At 36.1% G+C, this 20,623-nt stretch overlaps 1 protein-coding gene across 8 annotated transcripts in view; it reads left to right on the top strand.

The window, feature by feature from the left end:
• The window catches only part of RBBP8 (RB binding protein 8, endonuclease), an 89,140-nt gene that overhangs the window by 324 nt on the left and 68,193 nt on the right, over nt 1-20,623 (top strand). For 2 of the 8 annotated variants that reach the window (XM_081801513.1, XM_081801518.1), the window contains exons 2-3: nt 2,565-2,771; nt 16,824-16,866. In XM_081801513.1, the coding sequence (XP_081657639.1) occupies nt 2,663-2,771; nt 16,824-16,866 (152 nt within the window). In that variant the 5' untranslated portion in view covers nt 2,565-2,662. Of the gene's footprint in view, nt 1-74; nt 226-249; nt 524-1,276; nt 1,307-2,564; nt 2,772-16,823; nt 16,867-20,623 lie in introns of those variants that run through there. The other 6 variants (XM_081801517.1, XM_081801515.1, XM_081801516.1 and 3 more) reach the window with 6 other exon arrangements.

Here is a 20,623-nt window from a genome sequence, read left to right as displayed (position 1 = left end):
GGAGGGAGGACGAGCTTGCGCTCCCTGTGGTTCTTTGGTCTCCCGCGCTGGCTGAGGACTCGCCTACTGCCGCCGAGCCCGCCCCGCGCATGCGCCGAGGGGCGCGGTGCGAGCTTCCCGCGCCAGTCGCGGGGCAGGCTTGGAACGTTTGGGTGACAGCGGCGCGCGGGAGAGGCTGGTGGCTACGGGTCCTGGGATGGGAGCCTGTGGACCTCTGCTTTGCTCGTAAGAAGACCCGCCCGAGTCCCAATTCGTTTATCTCGGGCATCTGTGTGACTCCAGGCGCGGCTCTTGCCTTATCTGTGTGAGAATATGTGTGGTGGGTGCGACAGGAAAGAACTATTTTACTGAGCACTTTCAGTGTGGTGGTTTACATTGCTACAGGACGCACAGAAATGTATTAAATTGTTACAGACCTTTGAACCCGGGATGCACCTTGCGACACAAGATGCCCATTTCTGCAAAATTAAGGCACATCATCGTGCATCGATAACGGTTCAAGCCAAGAGAGATTCTGACAAAGGTGCTGGGAGTGCAGGATAGGTTGGAGAGGGTTTTGTGAGCCAGAATTTGCAAGTTTAGTTTTGTGTTGGTAAACTGTTTTTAAGTGGGGGAAAAAGCCTTTTTTTTTATACTACCTCTGAAGATATATTTAAAAATGTTTTACACTGTTGGTTTTAAGCAATTTCATACTATGCAATTTTAAGTTATTCATTAAAGTAATTAAAACTTTTAAACTATTACTTAATAGAAATAATTATTTTTCTTGGGCTAAAGTATTTTGTAGTTAATTAGCATCACTAGAGGCCCCCTCCCCTCCCCTCCTCATCCCTGCCCTGGAGACATAGTGTGGGACCTAATTGTATGACCTTGGGCGAACCACTTAATCTCTTAAACCAGTTTCTCCAACTCTAAAATGAAATTAATAACAGTAGCTGTTCTATAGCGTTCTCAAGATTAAGTTTTAAAAAATGACTATAAAACAGCATGGTATCTGTTACATAGTAAACAACAAATGGTGGCTTCTGTTGACAATAGGCCTATTATCTTTTAGGGTTAAGAAATAGTAGAATTCAGGCCTCTTTGGAAATAAAGCTGTATTAATTCATGCACCCAGTCCCTCTTTTAAAAACTTTATAATGGAAATAATAAATGTACACGAGAGAGACTAGAATTATGAACTCTGTCACAAACCCATCCATTACTCACTTTCAATAATTGTCAAAGCAGCCCTTCTTGTTTCATCTCCTTACCCAACATTTTTTGTTTGTTTTAGCTGGAGTATTTGAAAGCAAATGCAGAACAGGTGAGTTTACCTGTAAATATATCAGTATATATCTTTTTAACAGCCGAGGACTTCCTTTTTTTAACATGAGCACATTATCATACCCAAGACAATTAAAAATAATTCCCTAACATTATCTTAAATCCAGTACATGTTCAGTTTTCACTGTCTCAAAAAAACCTAAATCACAGTTTTTAAAAAGCTTAATAAAATTGTGTTTTTACAATATTTCTGTAGTGCTTTTCAAAGTGGCTTCAGTCATAATCTTGCTCCTTTAGAAATGCCATTGCTGGGGCGCCTGAGTGGCTTAGTCGGTTGAGCATAGGAGTCTTGATCTCAGAGTCGTGAGTTCAAGCCCCACCTTAGGCATGGAGCCTACTTTAAAAAAAAAAAAAAGTCCTTGCTTATTTTAGCCTCATCATCAGAGACCTTGAGAAATGGTTTGTAAGAGACACTTAAATCAGTTTGGACACATTAGCAATGGTAAGGCATTGGCTAAAGAGCCATATGTAAGATAGAGTAGACTTGTTAATCGTTTGACTTAGTAGTAGCTAGTTAATGGTTTCAGCTTAAGGACACATTAAAATATTTGTGAATCCACTTGAACTTCTTAGTACCCTGTTGCTTCCTTTGGGGCTACACAAGTAATAAATCATTTCACCGCTACTCTGAGAGGAGCACAAAATAGCCTTACCCTTTTTGCCTTATTACTAGACGTTTCTGTATTCATAGATCTTTATTGTGCCTATGCCTTGCTCACTTATTTCTCTTGTTATGAGAAAGGTATTCAGATCTTCAGGTGTATTAATCACAATCATCTTTCTTGCTCTTTTATAAGATTTGTGCTTCTATGAATATGTAGATGTGTGTATATGTGAATACTGTTTAAGTCAAGAGTATTTCAGAACGTTTTCCAGTTTTTGTTGCACTCCATGTCAAAATTTTAACAGAGGAATAAATTAATTTAGAATGGTGAATCAATCAGTACTGAGCGTGAATGACTGCAAACCTCCATAGCAGAATCATCTCAACTTAAGTTCTTTCTAGGAGGAATAAGAGAAAGTTTGCCTGAAAATTTAGCTTAACTAAGGACCAAATAACTGAAATCAGGGTTCTCACCATAATCATTTTCACTTCCCATCCCCCAAATTCTCAAAGTGATTGATTGTAGGTAAATAAGGAAAACTTGAGAAGAGCTGGCTAGGCTTGAAGGTATCCTGACATCAAATTATATACATATAAATGCAAAATTCATTTATGTTGTAATCTATCGTTTCAGGTATTTCAACTGTCAAAGACAACTTCATTCCTATATAATGTAACAGAAATAGGTCAGGAAACATTAGGCAAAAAGAAGTGTGGAGCATATTAAGCAAGATGAACATCTCTGGAAGCAATTGTGGAAGCCCTAGTTCTGTAGATATATCTAATGACTTTAAGGAAATTTGGACAAAACTAAAGGAGTATCATGATAAAGAAGTACAAGGTAAAATCTTTTTTTAAAATACTTATAGCAGTATTCTATTAAGACTAGTAGTGATTACTAACTTTGTGTGACAGTTCAGAGATCTCATTTTTAAAGGACCTTTATTATTGTAATTTTTTGTGAGTTATGATAGAATTGTTGCTTTATAACTGCAGACAACTAATACAGGATGTAGTACTTGCACAATTTGTAGTTATTTACTTATGGTAATATGTGTGGTGTGGTGGAAGGGGCATAGAAATTGTTGATTGAAGACCTGGATTTGAATTCTGAATTCATTTATCTACTTGCTCTATGATCTCAGCCAAGTTATATAACCTCTAAATTTAATTTTTTTCTGGAAAATTATTTGCAGAATTCTTTATAGACTTTAAAATACTACTTAAGTTATTCTTCAAGCTTTGGGAATCTTTGCTACCAAGCACTGAGACATAAAAGTGAATGGCAGTTTGCCTTCAAAGAGCCTGAAGTCTAATAGAGTCATGTAAACAGATAATTACAGTATAATGAAATAAGAGCCAAACTGTTTATATGAAGTGCAATGAGTGTACAGAGGATTCAGCTATTATGGTTGGAATGAGTATATAAATATTTGTGATTGTGTTAAAATGTACTCCATATAAAAGAATTTTCTGTTAAAGGTAAACTGAAGGTTTGATATTAATATCTATATAATTCTGTGACTTTAACATAGTATATTTTCCCCATGCGTGGGAAATGCTTAGCATTACATTTGTTTCTTGCCGCAACTATAGGTTTAATACTACAGTGCTTTACGGCTTTCACATTACACTGGGGTGCCATTAAAACATGATCCACCTAAATCTAAAGTATAGTATGTGGGTCTGTATTGGAACTTTCCAGTGGTAAATGTAGTTTCTGGCAGAACCTCATCATAATGGACTCATCTTTAATTAATGGGTTCTGAAACATGAACCCCAGAAGTATTCTTGCATGCCCCAGTGTACTCGGGAGACACTTATTCAAGGGATGCACTTACCATATGCCATAACTTGTGAATAAGAATGAATCATATATAGTTAATAGTTGGAAGAGATTTTGTAGCGTACAAATGTGTACTTCCTATATGTTATCTGGGAACATACAGGAAGAACAGGGGTGCATGTGAGATTTACTGTCAGACCAGACTTTACAACTGAATGAAGTCTGAATAGCCAGACAAAGAAGATGGTGGGAGGAGGGGAGGGAATGTTTTAAGTAAAGAGAACAGCATGTGCAAAGGTTTGGCAGTTAACAGCTTGATTTTAATCAAGGAACTGTAGACAGGTTGGTATAGCTCACAGAGGGAATGATGCAGGAGGTGGGAGTTTATTAGGCAGGTGGATAGGAGATGATGCTAGAAAGGGAGATAAGCTCAGATGAATTTCTCTTGTTCATGTAAAACATTACCATGCTGAAGAGATTGTTATATCATGCTTTGTCTGTAGGATTTAGTCTAAAATTTTCATCTTGAGTGCCTCCTATTGCTTGGGAGTAGTGCTATGTTCAGAAAGGTCATGTGATCTACTTACTAAGTCTGTGAGTTCTGGATGGAGACTGCCATCTAAGATGCCATTTGAAAGCCATCTCACCACTTGAAGGTGGTGACCTTGTGCAAGTTATTTAACTATATAGTGCATCAGATTCTTTATCTATAAAATAAAGATGCTATTAAGGGAGGCGAGACCTGGGCGCGGGAGCTGGGCCTAGGTCGGTGCCCTGAGCAATGTGTCTGGACGCATCAGTACCACCTGTCTAGGTGGCTCAGGAACAAGCATATTTGATGCATTTGGAGGAAAACCCTGCAAGGATGCTTACCGCAGAAAGACAAGACCAGATCACAGGGTGATATAGATGATGCGCAAGACAACCATGTGGTGTGATGGAGAACCAGAATCAGCAGTCTGCAGAGCCTGCAAAGTTGCTGTCGAGGCCAAGCTGTGAAATGTGTTTGAAAGTGTTGAATTTGAGTTCCTTTAGGTGGGGTGGGTGCTTTGCAGTTTGCCTCCGTGCCTGCATAGACGCTACTTGGCTTATTTACTTACTGCCCAGCTGCTTAAGGCGTTTGAGTTTGTCACCCCACTAGGCATGCTGGTTTAATGTGAGTCACCAGGAAAGATTTGTTGAGCGCCTGTTATGTGGCAAGCCTTTTATTGGCCATGGCTCTGGCACTGACTAAAAAGTCTCCAAGGTGCTTCTTCTAGAAGAAAATAATAATAATAATAACAGAACACCCTCACCAGCAAAAATAAATAAATAAATAAAGATGCTATTAATAGCTACTTCATACTGTATTAAATAGTTTCATATATGTAAAGCATTTGCACGAGTTTCTGGCACCTAGTAAGCAATATATGTGCTAGCGATCATGTATTAGGTATTAGAACACTCTTCTTCTGAAGCAGCACCATTATATTATCAATGCCTGCTGTGGACCATCCCAGGTAGATACAGTAAGATACTATAAAAAAGTTGTAACAGGTTTCACCTACTGATTCCTCTTATTTTCCTCTTTATGATTTTTTAAACGGCTAATTTCTAGAAAGAAACAAGAATGGCCAAAGTAAACATGAGAAAAATGGTTAAGAAATCTTAGAAAATTCTTACCTTCTATCTCTTTTTGGCAAGGGAGAGAATGGGGATACTTACTTTAAAAAAAATTGTCATGAAATATACATAATTTTTCATCTTAACCACTTTCAGGTGTATAGTTCAGTGGTATTAAATATATTCATAAGGTTGTGCAACCATCACCACATCCATTTCCAGAGCTCTTCATCTTGTAAAACTGAAATTTTATACCTATTAAACAATAACTCCCCATTTACCTGCCTCCAGCCCTGGCAGCCACTATTCCAGTTTCTATCTCTCTGATTTTGACTACTCTAAATACCTTGGAAAAGTGGAATCATACAGTATTTGTCTTTTTGTGACTGGCTTATATCGCTTAGCATAATGTCTTCAAGGTTCATCCATATTGTAGCATCAGAATTTTTTCTTTTTTAAGACTAAATAATATTCCATTGTATATACCACATTTTGCTTATCCATCCATTATTGGACATTTGAATTGCTTCCATCTTTTGGCTATTGTGTATAATGTTGCTCTGAACATGGGTGTACAAGTAGTCTCTTCAGGACCCTGCTTTCAACTCTTTTGGGTATCTACCTAGAAGTGGGATTGCTGAATTATATGGTAATTATATTTTTAATTTTATATTACCATACTCAGGTGCCTGGGGGGCTCAGTCGGTTAAGCATCTGCCTTTGGCTCAGGTCGTGATCCCAGGGTCCTGGGATAGAGTCCCGTGTTGGGCTCCCTGCTCAGCGGGTAGTCTGCTTCTCCTTCTACCCTTCCCCCCTGCTTGCGATGTCTCTCAAGAAAATAAAATCTTTAAAAAAATAAAAATAAATAAACTACCATACTCTTTTCCGTAGCAGCATTTTACATTCCCACCAGTAATGCATGAGGATTACAATTTCTCCACATTCTCACCAATACTTGTTATTTTCTGTTTTTTCTCTTTCTTTTTTTTTAATAGGAATAGCTATCCTAGGGGATGTAAGGTGATGCTGTGATTTTGATTTGCATTTACCCAATGATTAGTGATGTTGAACATTTTTTCATGTGCTTATTGGCCATTTGTGTATCACTGGAGAAATGTCTGTCTATTCAAGTCCTTTGCCTATGTTTTAATCAGGTTTGTTTTTTGTTATTGAGTTGTAGAAGTTCTTTATATAGTTTGACTATTAATCTTTTTTTTTTAAGATATATTTATTTATTTGAAAGAGAGAGAATGCGCCAGGGGAGGGACAGAGGGAGAGGAAGAGAGAAGAATCTTAAGCAGACTCCCCATTGAGCGCAGAACAAGATGCGGGGCTCAATCTTAGGGCCCTGAGATCATGACCTGAGCCGAAATCAAGAGTCGGACACCCAACCAGCTGAGCCACCCAGGTGCCCCTGGATATTAACCTTTATCAGATATATAATTTGCAAATATTTTCTCCCATTCTGTGGGTTGCTTTTTCACTCTGCTTATATGTGTGTCCTTTGATGCCCAGAACTTTTAAATTTTGATATAATCCAATTTATCTATTTTTTCTTTTGTTGCCTATACTTTTGGTGTCTTATCCAAGAAATCATTGCCAAATCCAATATTACTTAGCTTTTACCCTGTTTTCTTCTAAGAATTGTATAGTTTTATCTCTTATGTTTAGATCTTTCATCCATTTTCGGTTATATTTTGTATATGATGTAAGGGCCAAACTTCATTCTTTTGCATGTAGCTATCCAGTATTCCCAGCACCATTTGTCAGAAAGACGGTTTCCCCCTTGAATGGGCTTGGCACCACTGTCAACCATTTGATCATACTGGGCTCTCTATTCTATTCCATTGGCCTCCACATCTGTCTTTATGTCAATACTACACTGTTTTGATTACTGTAGCTTTTAGTAAGTTTTGAAATCAGGAAGTATGTGATCTCCAGTTTTTTTTGTTTGTTTGTTTTTTGTTTTTTTTTTTAAGATTTTATTTATTTATTTGAGAGAGAGAGAATGAGAGAGAGCATGAGAGGGAAGAGGGTCAGAGGGAGAAGCAGACCCCCTGCTGAGCAGGGGCCCGATGCGGGACTCGATCCCGGGACTCCAGGATCATGACCTGAGCTGAAGGCAGTCGCTCAACCAACTGAGCCACCCAGGCGCCCATCCAGTTTTGTTTTTCAAGATTGTTTCAGCTGTTTGGAGTCCCTTGAGATTCCATATGGATTTAGGACAGATTTTTCTGTTTCTGCAAAAATACTCATTGGGATTTTGATAGAGATTGAACTGAATCTATAGATCTTTTTGAGTAGTCTTTTTGACATCTTAACAATATTAAGTTTTCCAGTCCATGAACATGCCATGTCTTTCTATTTATTTATATCTTCTAATTACTTTAAGGAATATTTTGTAGTTTTCTTTGTACAAATCTTTCATGTCCTTAGTTAAGTCTATTTCTAAGTATTTTATTCTTTTTGATGCTGCTATAAATGGAATTGTTCTCTTCATTTTCTTTTTTTAAAGTTTGTTAATTTTTTTTTTTTGTAATCTCTACACCCAATCTGGGGCTCGAACTCACAACCCTGACATCAAGAGTCACATGCTCTTCTGACTGAGCCAGCCAGGAGCCCCTCATTTCCTTTTCTAATTTTTTGTTGTTAGCTTACAAAAACACTACTGATTTCTGCGTATTGATTTTGTATCCTGCAACTTTGCTGAGAGTATTAATTGTAGGTTGTTTTTTAAATATTTATTTATTTTTTTAAAGATTTTATTTATTTATTTGACAGAGAGAGAGCACAAGCAGGGGGAGCGGCAGGCAGAGGGAGAGGGAGAAGCAGACTCCCCACTGAGCAGGGCGCCCGATGCAGGGCTTGATCCCAGGACCCTGGGATCGTGATGTGAGCCGAAGACAGACGCTTAACCAACTGACCCACCCAGGCACCCTAATTGTAGTTTTTTTAATTCCTAGCTGAAGTAAACATTAGAAGCTCTTTAATTTTTTTTTATTATGGAAGGTTAGAGTTCAAGTACCTCTACTATACGTGTATCCCTTAGTGCTCTATTGGGCTCATTCTTTGATAGATTATTTTGTTTCATTAAAGCCTGCTTTCAGCAATTGGATTGCTGCTGCATTTAGGGTGTAATTTCATTTAGAAATCCAGGTATCAATTTACTTATTGTTTTATCTATTGATTTTTTTTTAAACTTAAGTTTTTTCCTAAAAACGTCAAAACACAAAGTAAAAAAAGTTAGTCCCCCAACACAAACTGGTCACCACTTTTATAATCTTTTTTTTTTTGAAGATTTTATTTATTTATTAGAGCACGAGGGAGAGGGAGGGGAGGAGAGGGAGAAGCAGACTCCCCGCTGAGCAGGGAGTCCACTGAGGAGCTTGATCCCAGGACCCTGGGATCATGACCTGAGCCAAAGGCAGACACTTAACTGGCTGAGCCACCCAGGCACCCCTTTATAATATTTTGTGTTTGTGTTCTCCTATGTTCTTTTCTAATTTAAAGTTTAAGTCTTTTGTTCTGTTTTGTTTAGGAAATATTACATGTATACAAAAGTAAAGAAAATTGTATAATGAACTCATATATTCATCACTCAGCTTGAATTATCATCAATAAATGACCTGTCTTATTTTACCTGTATTCCATGTACTTCTCTATTCCTTTTTCAGTTATTTTGGAGTCTCTGACATAATTAATTTATAAATACTTAAGTAGTATGTATTTCCAGTAGGCTTCTTTAACCAAACAAATCCATTATCACACTAACAAAACAAATTATTAACATCTAATACCTATTAGATGATAGAGTTCAAATTTCCACAGTTATCTAAAATGTCTTTATAGTTAGTTGGTTGTTCAAGTCTTTATCTAAAAGACATTTCTGTTATATTTGATTACTATATAAGTTAATTTTTAATATAGACTTAGTTTGTGTTTCTCTTATGAGATTAAGCATCTTTGCTTATGTTTAAGGGTAATTTATATTTCTTTTTTTATGAACTGTTACATACTTCATTGCATGTATTTTCTAGGATTGTTGGCCTTTCTCCTCTCAATTTCTGGGAGCTGTTTAGTTGACTAAGGCAGATTAGTTCACTTCAAATATTTGAAAAATTGGGAATTCAAATTTGTTGTTAGTGATAAAGAACTAATTTTAAAGTGAACTGTGCTCATGGTCATATGTCCAAGGATAAATGTGAATATTTTACATTAATTCTGCTCTTCATTTGACTATACTGTTTGCCCCCAAAAATCTAGTGTAAGACATTGAGGAACAATTCTGAGTTTTAATACAGACCGCCATTCATTCAGTGAGTAGTAATTGGAATGATATGATAACAAAAATAAGCCGCATATTGGTAACCCTAATAGCAACAATGTAATCCGCTATAGGCACTACTTTTAAAACTGGGAAGGAATAAACAAAGTCTTCCAATTTCTGTTGAAGAGCAGCAATATTCTCTTTTTGGTTTATCGTACTGTGACTTTATAAGGTTTACCAATAAGAACAGCTTCAAGTTTATTCTAGGAGTGTTATTGCTGCATATTATAAAACTTATTCTTTATGACCCGGAAGTGAAGCTAATACAATATTTTGAAATAATTTAAATAGGACCAGACATACTTGAGTTCCTAGGAAGAGATAGAGAGTTGGCATTTTTGATAATTAGCATTCTGCCATCTTCAACATAAGGTTAAGTTCTTTATCCTTCAAATAATTACTTTCTGTTGTTTTATAACTGGTTTGAAGAAGATCATTAAATTTTTATTAGGCAGAGTCCCTATCTTACTCATCTTTACATCCCTGTAGGTAAAAGTGCTTGACACATAGTAAAAAATTAATAAATGGTATCTGAATGAATTGCATAGTTTATAGCTTGGTCAATGGAATATTTTTTTGAACATCAGTATTTTAAATCCCATAATATATGAAAATATCAAAATTTTATATCTTTCAAATCCTGAAATACTTTACTACTTTAAAATTTGTTTTTAGATAATACTGTAGAAAGTTGGGAAAGGAAAAACAAATCACAATTGTACAAGAACAATGTCTGTGCTTTTTTGTTCATTCTTTCCTAGTTTTAAAAGAAATGTGTGTAGCTTATTGTATTGTTGTGATCAATGTACATAGTGTTTTATATCTGGCTTATTTTTGTTATTTAATTATTTAAACTGTGCTTGCTTTTCCATGTTGTGCGTAATCATTTTAGAATTTTTATATATGCCCATTTAAAGTTTGGCCAGTTTTATTTTTAGGCTCTTAATTTAACCAAGGATAAAGTATTTGGCAGATTTCTTCTTCATGTTTCTTAGTGTTTTAGGGTCTTCAGGAGACCCCTATTTTATCATGAGGAAGAATCAAGAAAATAAATAATGCACTTTTTAATCAGAAACAACATGCCATATTCATCAGATTATAGAACATATAAAACTCACAGATATTACATGGCGGATAATTCTTTTAAATTGTATACTCATAGCTATGCTCTAATACTCATCACACTCCCAGGAGAGTTAGTTTGTATACACTAAAAAAAGAGGAATACAGCAGTTTTTAGTATATTTAGCTAACATCCGTGTGTTTTATGAATGGTAGGTCTTAGATGTATATGTGAACTGATGAGAGAAGATAATTTCTGGTACATTGTAATACTAGATTGATCAGGGTACTTTTTCCAATTTCAAAATCATTTATAGATTCTTAAAGGTATAAATGAATGAGCACTATTAAAAAAATTAATGTTATTTTAAAATGTGTTCAGACGAGGCAAATTTGCTGAAGGCAGACTTTTTGAAACATAGTTCTTTGTCAATGTATTCCACATAGTTCCATATAAAATTAGATCTTACAACTGTGTGATAACATCAAAGACATGCCTGAAGGGTACTTAATTTTTTTTTAAAGTGGGGGATCCACTTGGAGAAACCAGTATAAGAGGCTATTTGAAAGACATCAAACATGGACTTGTCTGGACTTTGCAGGTTTTGAAGTATATATGGGAATCAAAATTGACGCATTACTTTTAAACCTTTGTGTCAGTTTAAAAAGAGAGAAAATAAATGTTTTGAATGGTGGTACTTGAAATATATAATTTTTACTTAGATATCCAAGGAAGTCTACCCACCCATAGAAACTTACATGCATCTGAATACCCCCACTGTATCTTGAGGTTTTTTTGCCTCATTTGACCAAAACACGGTAAAATGATAGCTAAAACATGCCATATACAAGACAATTTGTACACTGATCACAGGAATATATTAAGCTACATGCGTTTCTTTTAAAAATGGGCATGAATACATAAAGTCTCTTAACTTCTGTTCAACAGCAAAATGCAGATGAGACCATTTTTGTTGGAAAATTCTGGAGACATTTGTGACTGAGGTTTTGTTTTTTGTTTTGTTTTTTTTTTTTTAAAGATTTTTATTTATTTATTGAGAGAGAGCATGAGAGGGGGAGAGTCAGAGGGAGAAGCAGACTCCCCGCTGAGCAGGGAGCCCGACGTGGGACTCGATCCCGGGACTCCAGGATCATGACCTGAGCCAAAGGCAGTCGCTTAAACAACTGAGCCACCCAGGCGCCCCGTGACTGAGTTTTTATATCTTTTATCTTTAGGATAATTGTATCTTTTCATGATCGTTCACTCTAGTGTCTTAGTTCCTTTTGTGACAAATGCTGCTAGACCCCAGAATGCCACCATTTTACTAAATGGTCTCTTATTCATGCCAGGTCCTACCATCAGCATCTCATCTAATAATGTTTTGGTAAATGTGGTAATCAGTTTCTTAGAAAACTAGGCAGATTTTTCAGGACAAAATTAGACCCCTTTGAAGAAATAGGAAATTACAGGGTGCCTGACTGGCTCAGTCAGAAGAGCATGCAACTCTTTTTTTTTTTTTTTGTCAGAGAGAGAGAGTACAAGCAGGGGGAATGGCAGGCAGAGGGAGAAGCAGGCTCCCCACTGAGCAAGGAGCCCGATGCGGGACTCAATTCCAGGACCCTGGGATCACGACCCGAGCCAAAGGCAGATGCTTAACAGACTGAGCCACCCAGGCGTCCCAAGAGCATGCAACTCTTGATCTCATGAGTTTGAGCCCCATTTGGGTGTAGATGTTACTAAAAAAAGAAAAAAAAAAGTAATAAACTAAAAAAAAAAAAGAAATAGGAAACTATAGAGGTTCTAATACAACAGGATGACTACTTCTTGATTCAGTTTTGGACTATTTCATTTATTTCCTCAGATGTTTCATCAAAAATTCCTAAGATAACATTCATATTAAGACTATATAAATTAACAAAGGAATTGCATGCAATTTTGGTCCATAACATCGGTGTCATACTCACTGTTAAGAATACTGTCAGCAACTCTCACATCTGTTATTTTTCCATTTGTATTACCATCTTTAAGTTCAGTCGAGTCACAAAAAGTAATTTATCCATTTTGAGATAATTAAATTTTTTTTTTTTTAAGATTTTATTTGTCAGAGAGAGCGAGCACAAGCAGGGGGGGAGCGGCAGGCAGAGGGAGAAGCAGACAGAGGGAGAAGCAGACTCCCCGCTGAGCAAGGAGCCCAATGCAGGCCTCACTCCCAGGACCCCGGGATCATGACCTGAGCCGAAGGCAGATGCTTAACCGACTGAGCCACCCAGGTGTCCCTGAGATAATTAAATCTTAAGAGCAAACTAAGCATCTTATAAAATCAAGAGTTTTCACCTTGGTAACAAAATAATTTATTAGGCCCTTGCAGAAATACTAGTGGTAATATTTTGGTAGAAATTAAATTACTTGAGCTATATACATAAAGCCACTATTTGTCAAGAAAGGTGTTATTAGGCTTATTTAAAACCATAAGTAACTTGTTTTAAAGTGACAGTATGTACACTCTGTATGGGTTGTTCGGGGTAGAGAACTAAAGTAAAAAAATTAACATAGCAGTGATTTTTATTTTGTTTATAATGAATTCTTGCCTCATTTCTGCGCATATGGGCCCTTAATTGTTTCATTTCCTCCAATATGTTTGCCAGTGTAGGGTTAATTTGTAGTACAGCGCTTACTTAGTCTTGTGAATGCTGTTTCCTCAATAGGTATCTCAGGTTGCCAGTGTTACAATCCCAAATGCTTTGCTGAACAGACTGCCTGTTCATACAGGAGCTGCATTGTTGTATAGCCTCATTCCTTCCGATGGGTGTGGAGCAGGATTAAAGCACACTTTATAGGGGTTCTAATTGTAGATGCCTAATTGACTTGATGAATAGCAAATGCTAAAATTTAAACACACACACATACACATACACACATAAACCTGTTTCAGGGCTGATCTGCGTGACAGAACAAATGCCTCACAGGTGTTGAATGCTTACAAGATAAAAGAGTACTCTTTCCGTATTTCCCAAGAATTCTCTTTTGATGTTTATATGGATTTTCTATCTCATTGTTTCTTTTCTTAAAATGGTCATGGCAAGAATCCATTTCATGTTTGGCTACACTGAATTTTAGAAGTCAGCTAAAATTAAAAATAAAATCTATCAATGAGTAAATTTTCACACACTTTGGGAAGAAAAGAGAATGAAAAACTGCTGACTTTAGTCTTTAGCCTAGTCAGGTCATAAGTTCTTTTCTTAATTCTTCAGGAATGATTTGATGCTTTACTAAGTACCTTCAAGTTCTCATGAGTTTGTTGTTAACCTGAATTTGACGGATGGAAAAGATTAAAAAAAAAAAATCGAAGTTTTAATTCTTAACATTAAAATATTTTCCTTTATTATGTTTTATATTTTAACAGTTTCCCAACTCTTAGGGCAGATATTTTTCCATAAATTTTTCTTAGCTTTTTATTTTGAGCTTATTGTAGGTTCACATGAAATTGTAAGAAATAAGACAAAGAACTGTCCTGTACTCTTTACCCAGTTTCCCACGATGGTAGCATACTTTATAGCTGTAGTACCATAGCACAACCAAGAAATGGACATAGATACAACTGATCAACCTTATTCAGATTCCTCTTATTTTATATGCACTCACTTGTAAATGTGTGCACGGTGTTTTCTATGCAGTGTAATCACGTAGATTCCTGTGACTACCGCCAAAGATCCCTTACACCAGTTTCTTAAGTTCCTGACCCCCTTTCTACCACCCCAACCCATGAATTTGTGGCTACCCATAATCTGTTCTTTATAATTTTTTCCTTTCAAGAATGTTATGTAAGTAGAATCACATAGGATGTACTCTTTGAGATTGACTTTTTTTTCAGCCAGCATAATTTCCTTGGAAACCATCCAAGTTGTTGCATATATCAATAGTCCATTCCTTTTTATTGCTGAATAGTGCATGTGCTATGAGTATGCACCAGTTTTTTTTTTCTTTTTAACAGTTCACCTGTTGAAGGACACATGGGTGGTTTCTAGTTTTTGGCTATTATGAATAAAGCTGCTGTGAACATTTGATTATAACTGTTTTCACTATTCATAATACTTGTTTATTCAAATTTTAGGCTGTAAAAATAAGGGTAAAATTGTATCATACCAGTTGGACATTTCCTAGAGGTGAAACTTGAGAAATAGGGCCAAAATCTAATGCAAAAAAATTGTCCAGGGCCTTTATTTTTCTATAACATCTAGATTTCCTGGCAACACATCATTACTACTTGGTGTAATAAGAAGAGGTGACTTTCCCTTCAGTATTTATATGACTTTTAACCTTCAGCACCATGGAGGGGGATTGGTGGGGAAATGTATAAGTTTTTTAAAACTTTTATTTGTCTAAATGATATTGTTCAGAAGCTTGTCCTAAATTAAACCGATAATGGGGCACCTGTGTGGCTCAGTTGGTTAAGCGACTGCCTTCGGCTCAGGTCATGATCCTGGAGTCCCTGGATCGAGTCCTGCATCGGGCTCCCTGCTCGGCAGGGAGTCTGCTTCGTCCTCTGACCCTATCCCCTCTCATGTGTTCTCTCTCTCTCATTCTCTCTCTCTCAAATAAATAAAATCTTTAAAAATAAATAAATAAATAATAAAAAAAATAAATTAAACCGATAATGAAAAGTCCTGTTCTTAAAAATGACAAATTTATTAATGTTTCTATATATATTACATGGAAAGCTTTTCGAAATGTATAACTTATTAGAATCGATAAACTACCAAAGGCACATATTAAACCTTTGGTTTTTCAAAAATTAGTTAATACCTATTTATTGGGGACTAAACCTACCCCAAATAAAAGAAATTCTTGAGTAGATATAGAACTTCAAAACTTGCTAAGCGTTATTTTTAAAAGTAAAATAAAATATCCACAATTGAGAAAATTGTAGAAAAGTAAAAAAGATTGATTTAGGAATCAAAAAAAGAAGCTTTCCTCCCTTTGTGATAATCTTATTGCAGAAAATAGAGGTCACAGAGAAAATAGAAAACTAAATAGTTTAGTGTTGCTAAATAGACATTTCTTTTTACTTAATGATCTTAATAACTGTATTCTAAAAAACAAGTTTATATCATATTTTACTTAAACATATCCCTATTTTAAGCAGTTTTATTGCTGTAAATTGTTCAGTATTCTTTGTGACTCTGAGTTTCTCTATGGTTTGGATTATATTCTTAGGTTAGAATCCAAGAAATGAGATCTTGATGAAAGAGTCCTATTACATGTTTCTAAATTGCTTTCCAAAAGAATTGTATCAGTTTGTAATATCTCCAGCAAAGTATAGGAATATAGTTTTACAACACTTTTATCAACATATTGGGTATTGCAGTCTTCATAATTTTACTAAGTAATTGTTTTGGTTTGAATTTATAGTTAGTTGCTAGTAATGTTGGATAGATTTTCATATTTGTTTAATGACTCTTTTTCTCCTTTTGTTAATTATTGTTTCTAAAAATTAGAAATGTCATCCTATTTTGTTCATATCCTTCCTTGCAGTTTCAGTGCCCTTCAGCCTGCTTTCTTCATTATAACTACCTGAATCCCATAGGCAGTGGTCTTCTCTTATGTTTCGTGTCAGACTCAATTAAAATTAAAAATACATATAACCGCTATCTTGAGTGTCCTTTGTTAAGTACTTTAGCATTAGCAGTTTTGCTCCTCGTCCCAAGACTTCCTGCTGTAATCTATTTTAATCCCAAAAGACTTGAGCCTACATAAGCACAATTGCTGTTAGCAAATGCATAGGCTATGTCAGAACATAGACCTTCGTTTATAGTGAACCTCTAATTATATGCTTGCCCCTGCTATTATAAAGGAAGTAACTCACTTCAGGTAGAGAAAATTTTATTCTACTTAGCTGTCACAGACTAAAAGCAGTAATGTTGCAGATAAACTTTTGTGACCTCAGGGTACAAGTAAGGGAAATACACTCTCCAAACTAATGGCACCTGGCTCATTATTCAGAGCCCAGAGTCGAGTGACTTAATAGTGTAGCATTAGACTCATAAACTCAGATCAACTGCTTTAGAGATGGTAAATGTATAAATAAAATACTGTGGGTTTTTTTTTTCTTTTTCAGGTTTACAAGTAAAAGTAACCAAACTGAAAAAGGAACGAATTTTGTAAGTATTAGTATATAATACTGATTTCTTATTTTTAAAGTAATTGATACTGATGTCCTATTTGACCTCAGCGTCTTATTTATAAGAAATTAGCTTTACAGCGTGGACCTTAGATAGGTGACAATGAGTTTTTCAGAATTCTAAGGTAAAAAGACTAACTTAATTTTGAGTATATCCTTAGTTAATATTTGCTTGTTTTACATTTTAATGTAATTTTTATACATGCACACATATAAATGGATGTATATGTATATATAATTTTTTTTCCATAAAGTATTAAGATGAGAACTGGTCTATACATTCATTTTGATCTGTTAATATCATTCTTTTCTCAACTGTGATTAACACCTGGAATTTAAGATATTGCAAGAGGGGAACAGAATAATTCTGGGATTTCTGAACTGATATAAGAAATGGGAACAAATGAGACCCCTTTATTTAACCAGTTTGAAATTACCAAAGGTTCCCCTGAATTATTTTGGTTTTTTTTTTTTTTTGAAAGATTTTATTTATTTATTTGACAGAGAGAGACACAGCAAGAGAGGGAACACAAGCAGGGGGAGTGGGAGAGGAAGAAGCAGGCTTCCCACTGAGCAGGTAGCCCGATGCGGGGCTCAATCCCAGGACACTGGGATCGTGACCTGAGCCAAAGGCAGACGCTTAATGACTGAGCCACCCAGGTGCCCCTTATTTTGGTTATTAAGCCTAGAATCAGATCTGATTTTCTAAGTCAGAAGCAGATTTTATCCATGGTTCTTTAGGGCTTCCACATTCAGGAATCTGAAGCAGATGGCGTCATAGAATATTATTGCTCATAACAAAAATTAATATCATTGTGACTAATACCGCATTTGCATTATGGTATATACATACCAGTGGGCCTCAGTTACTTCATATTTCTTAAGCTTCCAGGACTCTAACCAAAAGCTGGAATTAATAGCCACCCATCAAAACACACCCAGTTGTTTTTCTCCATTACAATCTGAAAATGAAAATTGGAAAGTTTTCTTTCACACCCATCATGTATGGGAAATTACTTAGATTCAAAAATATAAAATCATAAATTTTTAAAACAGAGTTTTTTTGAAGATTGATTTTATGATGCTATTTAATTAGCAACACTTTTAAGTGCTTTGTATTATTGAGAGTGTACATATTCCTGCCTTACAGGTGTCATTTTAAATATCCTAACCATAGAATAATCCATTTCTCTGTTTCTTATATTTACTTCCTGCAGTTGAGAGATGTTTCTTAACTTAGAAATTAAGCCTTTTCTGAATAGTACACTTAGGGTGTGTATCTTATTAGTTAGGATTTTGCAGAGTTCTCAAAGTATCTCCCCATGAGATAATTTCTAATTACAAAGGGCAAAATTATAATATTACAGCAGAGAAACCAGGCAGAATTCATCTCAATTAAACTACCAAAGTTAACTAGAAATCAGATGTGTCAGTCTCATGTACCTCCTGATTTGATGCACTAAGAAGAGCACAACATTACTCCTATAGTATTCTTACCAAAAATGCATAGCCCATATTTTATCATGGGGAAACATTAAAAAACCCAAGTTGAAGGACAGTCAAAGTAATTGGCCAGTACTTTTCAAAGATGTCAAGATTGTGAAAGACAAAGAAAGATGGACAGACTATCACAGGTGGAAGGAGACATGACATTAAATGCAATGTAGGGTCCTGGATTAGATCCTGAGCCAGAAAAATGACATTAGAGGGACAATTGGAAAAATTTGAATAAGGTCTGTAGATTAGTTAACAGTATTGTATCAGGGGCGCCTGGGTGGCTCAGTCGTTGAGCATCTTCCTTTGGCTTAGGTCATGATCCCAGGGTCCTGGGATCGAGTCCCACATTGTGCTCCCTGCTCAGGGGGGAGCCTGCTTCTCCCTCTCCTGTTCCCCCTGCTTGTGTTCCTTCTCTCGCTGTCTCTCTGTCAAATAAATAAATAAAATCTTTAAAAAAATTTTTTTAAAAAACAGTATTGTATCAATGTTCATTTCTTGATGTTCACAGTTGTATTATGGTTATGCAAGATGTTAACATTTTGAGAAGTTGAGTGATAGATATACAGGTACTCTGTTCTCTGTTTATAACTTGTTTATAATAAATCAAATTATTTTAAGATGAAACATTTAAAAAATGAAAAAAAATTAACATTCATCCCCTGAGTCTAGAGAGATCAGCTTCTCTTCAAGCAGCTGTTGGATATTGAAGAAATTCAATATTCTTTTAGCAAGGAATGAGAAAGAAATGGTTGTTGGATAGGTGACCAAAAATGTCACTAGTTAGACTAGTCCTACTCCTACAGTTCAGAGTGAACTGCAGCTCTTAGGGCATGATTTCCTTTTATGGCACAAATTACCTTTTGTTTCTGTGGGCAATAGGGATTTCAAAAACTCGCCAGCCTTTTAATGTACTTTAATTTATATTGATGGTATCACCTTATGTTTATGTATGTCAGAATTATCTGCATAGTTGCAGAAGAAAACTCTCTATGTAAATTCCTATGATAAGAGTTATTCCAAAAATATTGAAACTGTGTCAGTTGGATGAGAAAAACAGGATCATTTTCTTGGTTAATAAGTAAAATTTCTCTTTTTTAATCCACTTGAAACCAAAAAGGTGAAACATCTTTGTTTTACTTAGGAATAAATACACTTCTTTTCAATGATGAAAGTATTTTGAGTCATTTGAAATTTAAAATTATGAAGTGTATTTATTCTGTTGTTTTCGTCTTCATTTTTATTTATAGCCCAGCTAGTGTTGGTTGCTACAAACATTGCTAATCAGAAGATAAGTACCATACCAAACTTATTGCCTCTGGCCTTTTTTTTTTTTTTTTCTGAGAGAGAGTGAGAGCGTGCAGGCATGAGCGGGCATGAGCACAAAGGCAGTGCATGAGCAGGGGGTGGGGCAGGGGGAGAGGGAGAGAGAGCATTTTAAGCAGGTTCCACCTCAGGGTGGAGCCCAACTCTGAACTTGATCTCACCACCCTGAAATCATGACCTGAGCTGAAATCAAGTGAGATGCTTAACTGACTGAGCCACCCAGGCGCCCCACCTCTGCTTTTCCAATACCAAAAGTGTAATGTTTCAGAGTCGATTAGTAGTTAGACAATGAGTTCTTTATATTGTGCCTTGGTCCCGTGTTGATTAATGATCTTGTTAATGCTGGATTAACAACCATTGATTAGAATGACATCCTTTAATCAAAATGTTGGTCACTTTTAAGAAGCAGTACTGAGGGGCGCCTGGGTGGCTCAGTCAGTTAAGCGTCTGCCTTCAGCTCAGGTCATGATCCCCGGGTCCTGGGATTGAGCCCTGAGTCAGGCTCCCTGCTCAGCGGGGAGTCTGATTCTTCCTCTGCCTGCTGTTCCCCCTGCTTGTGCTCTCTCGCTCTGTCAAATAAATAAATAAAATCTTAAAAAAAAAAAATAAGCAGTACTGAAACCCAGAAATTACCGTATTTGCTATTTGATTGCACATTTTAAATTTCATTCACTGCGTGTTTTTAAAGGAATTTAGTTTTATTAAAATGGATTCTTCATGGGGCGCCTGGGTGGCTCAGTTGGTTAAGCGACTGCCTTCGGCTCAGGTCATGATCCTGGAGTCCCTGGATCGAGTCCCGCATCGGGCTCCCTGCTTGGCAGGGAGTCTGCTTCTCCCTCTGACCCTCCTCCCTCTCACGCTCTCTGTCTCTCATTCTCTCTGTCTCAAATAAATAAATAAAATCTTTAAAAAAAAAA

Source organism: Leptonychotes weddellii, chromosome 13, assembly GCF_054177405.1.
Source record: "Leptonychotes weddellii isolate Sample4059 chromosome 13, ASM5417740v2, whole genome shotgun sequence".
Classification (NCBI taxonomy): domain Eukaryota; kingdom Metazoa; phylum Chordata; class Mammalia; order Carnivora; family Phocidae; genus Leptonychotes; species Leptonychotes weddellii.
Note: the sequence above shows the minus strand (reverse complement) of the source record. Positions and strands in the feature narration are given on the sequence as shown.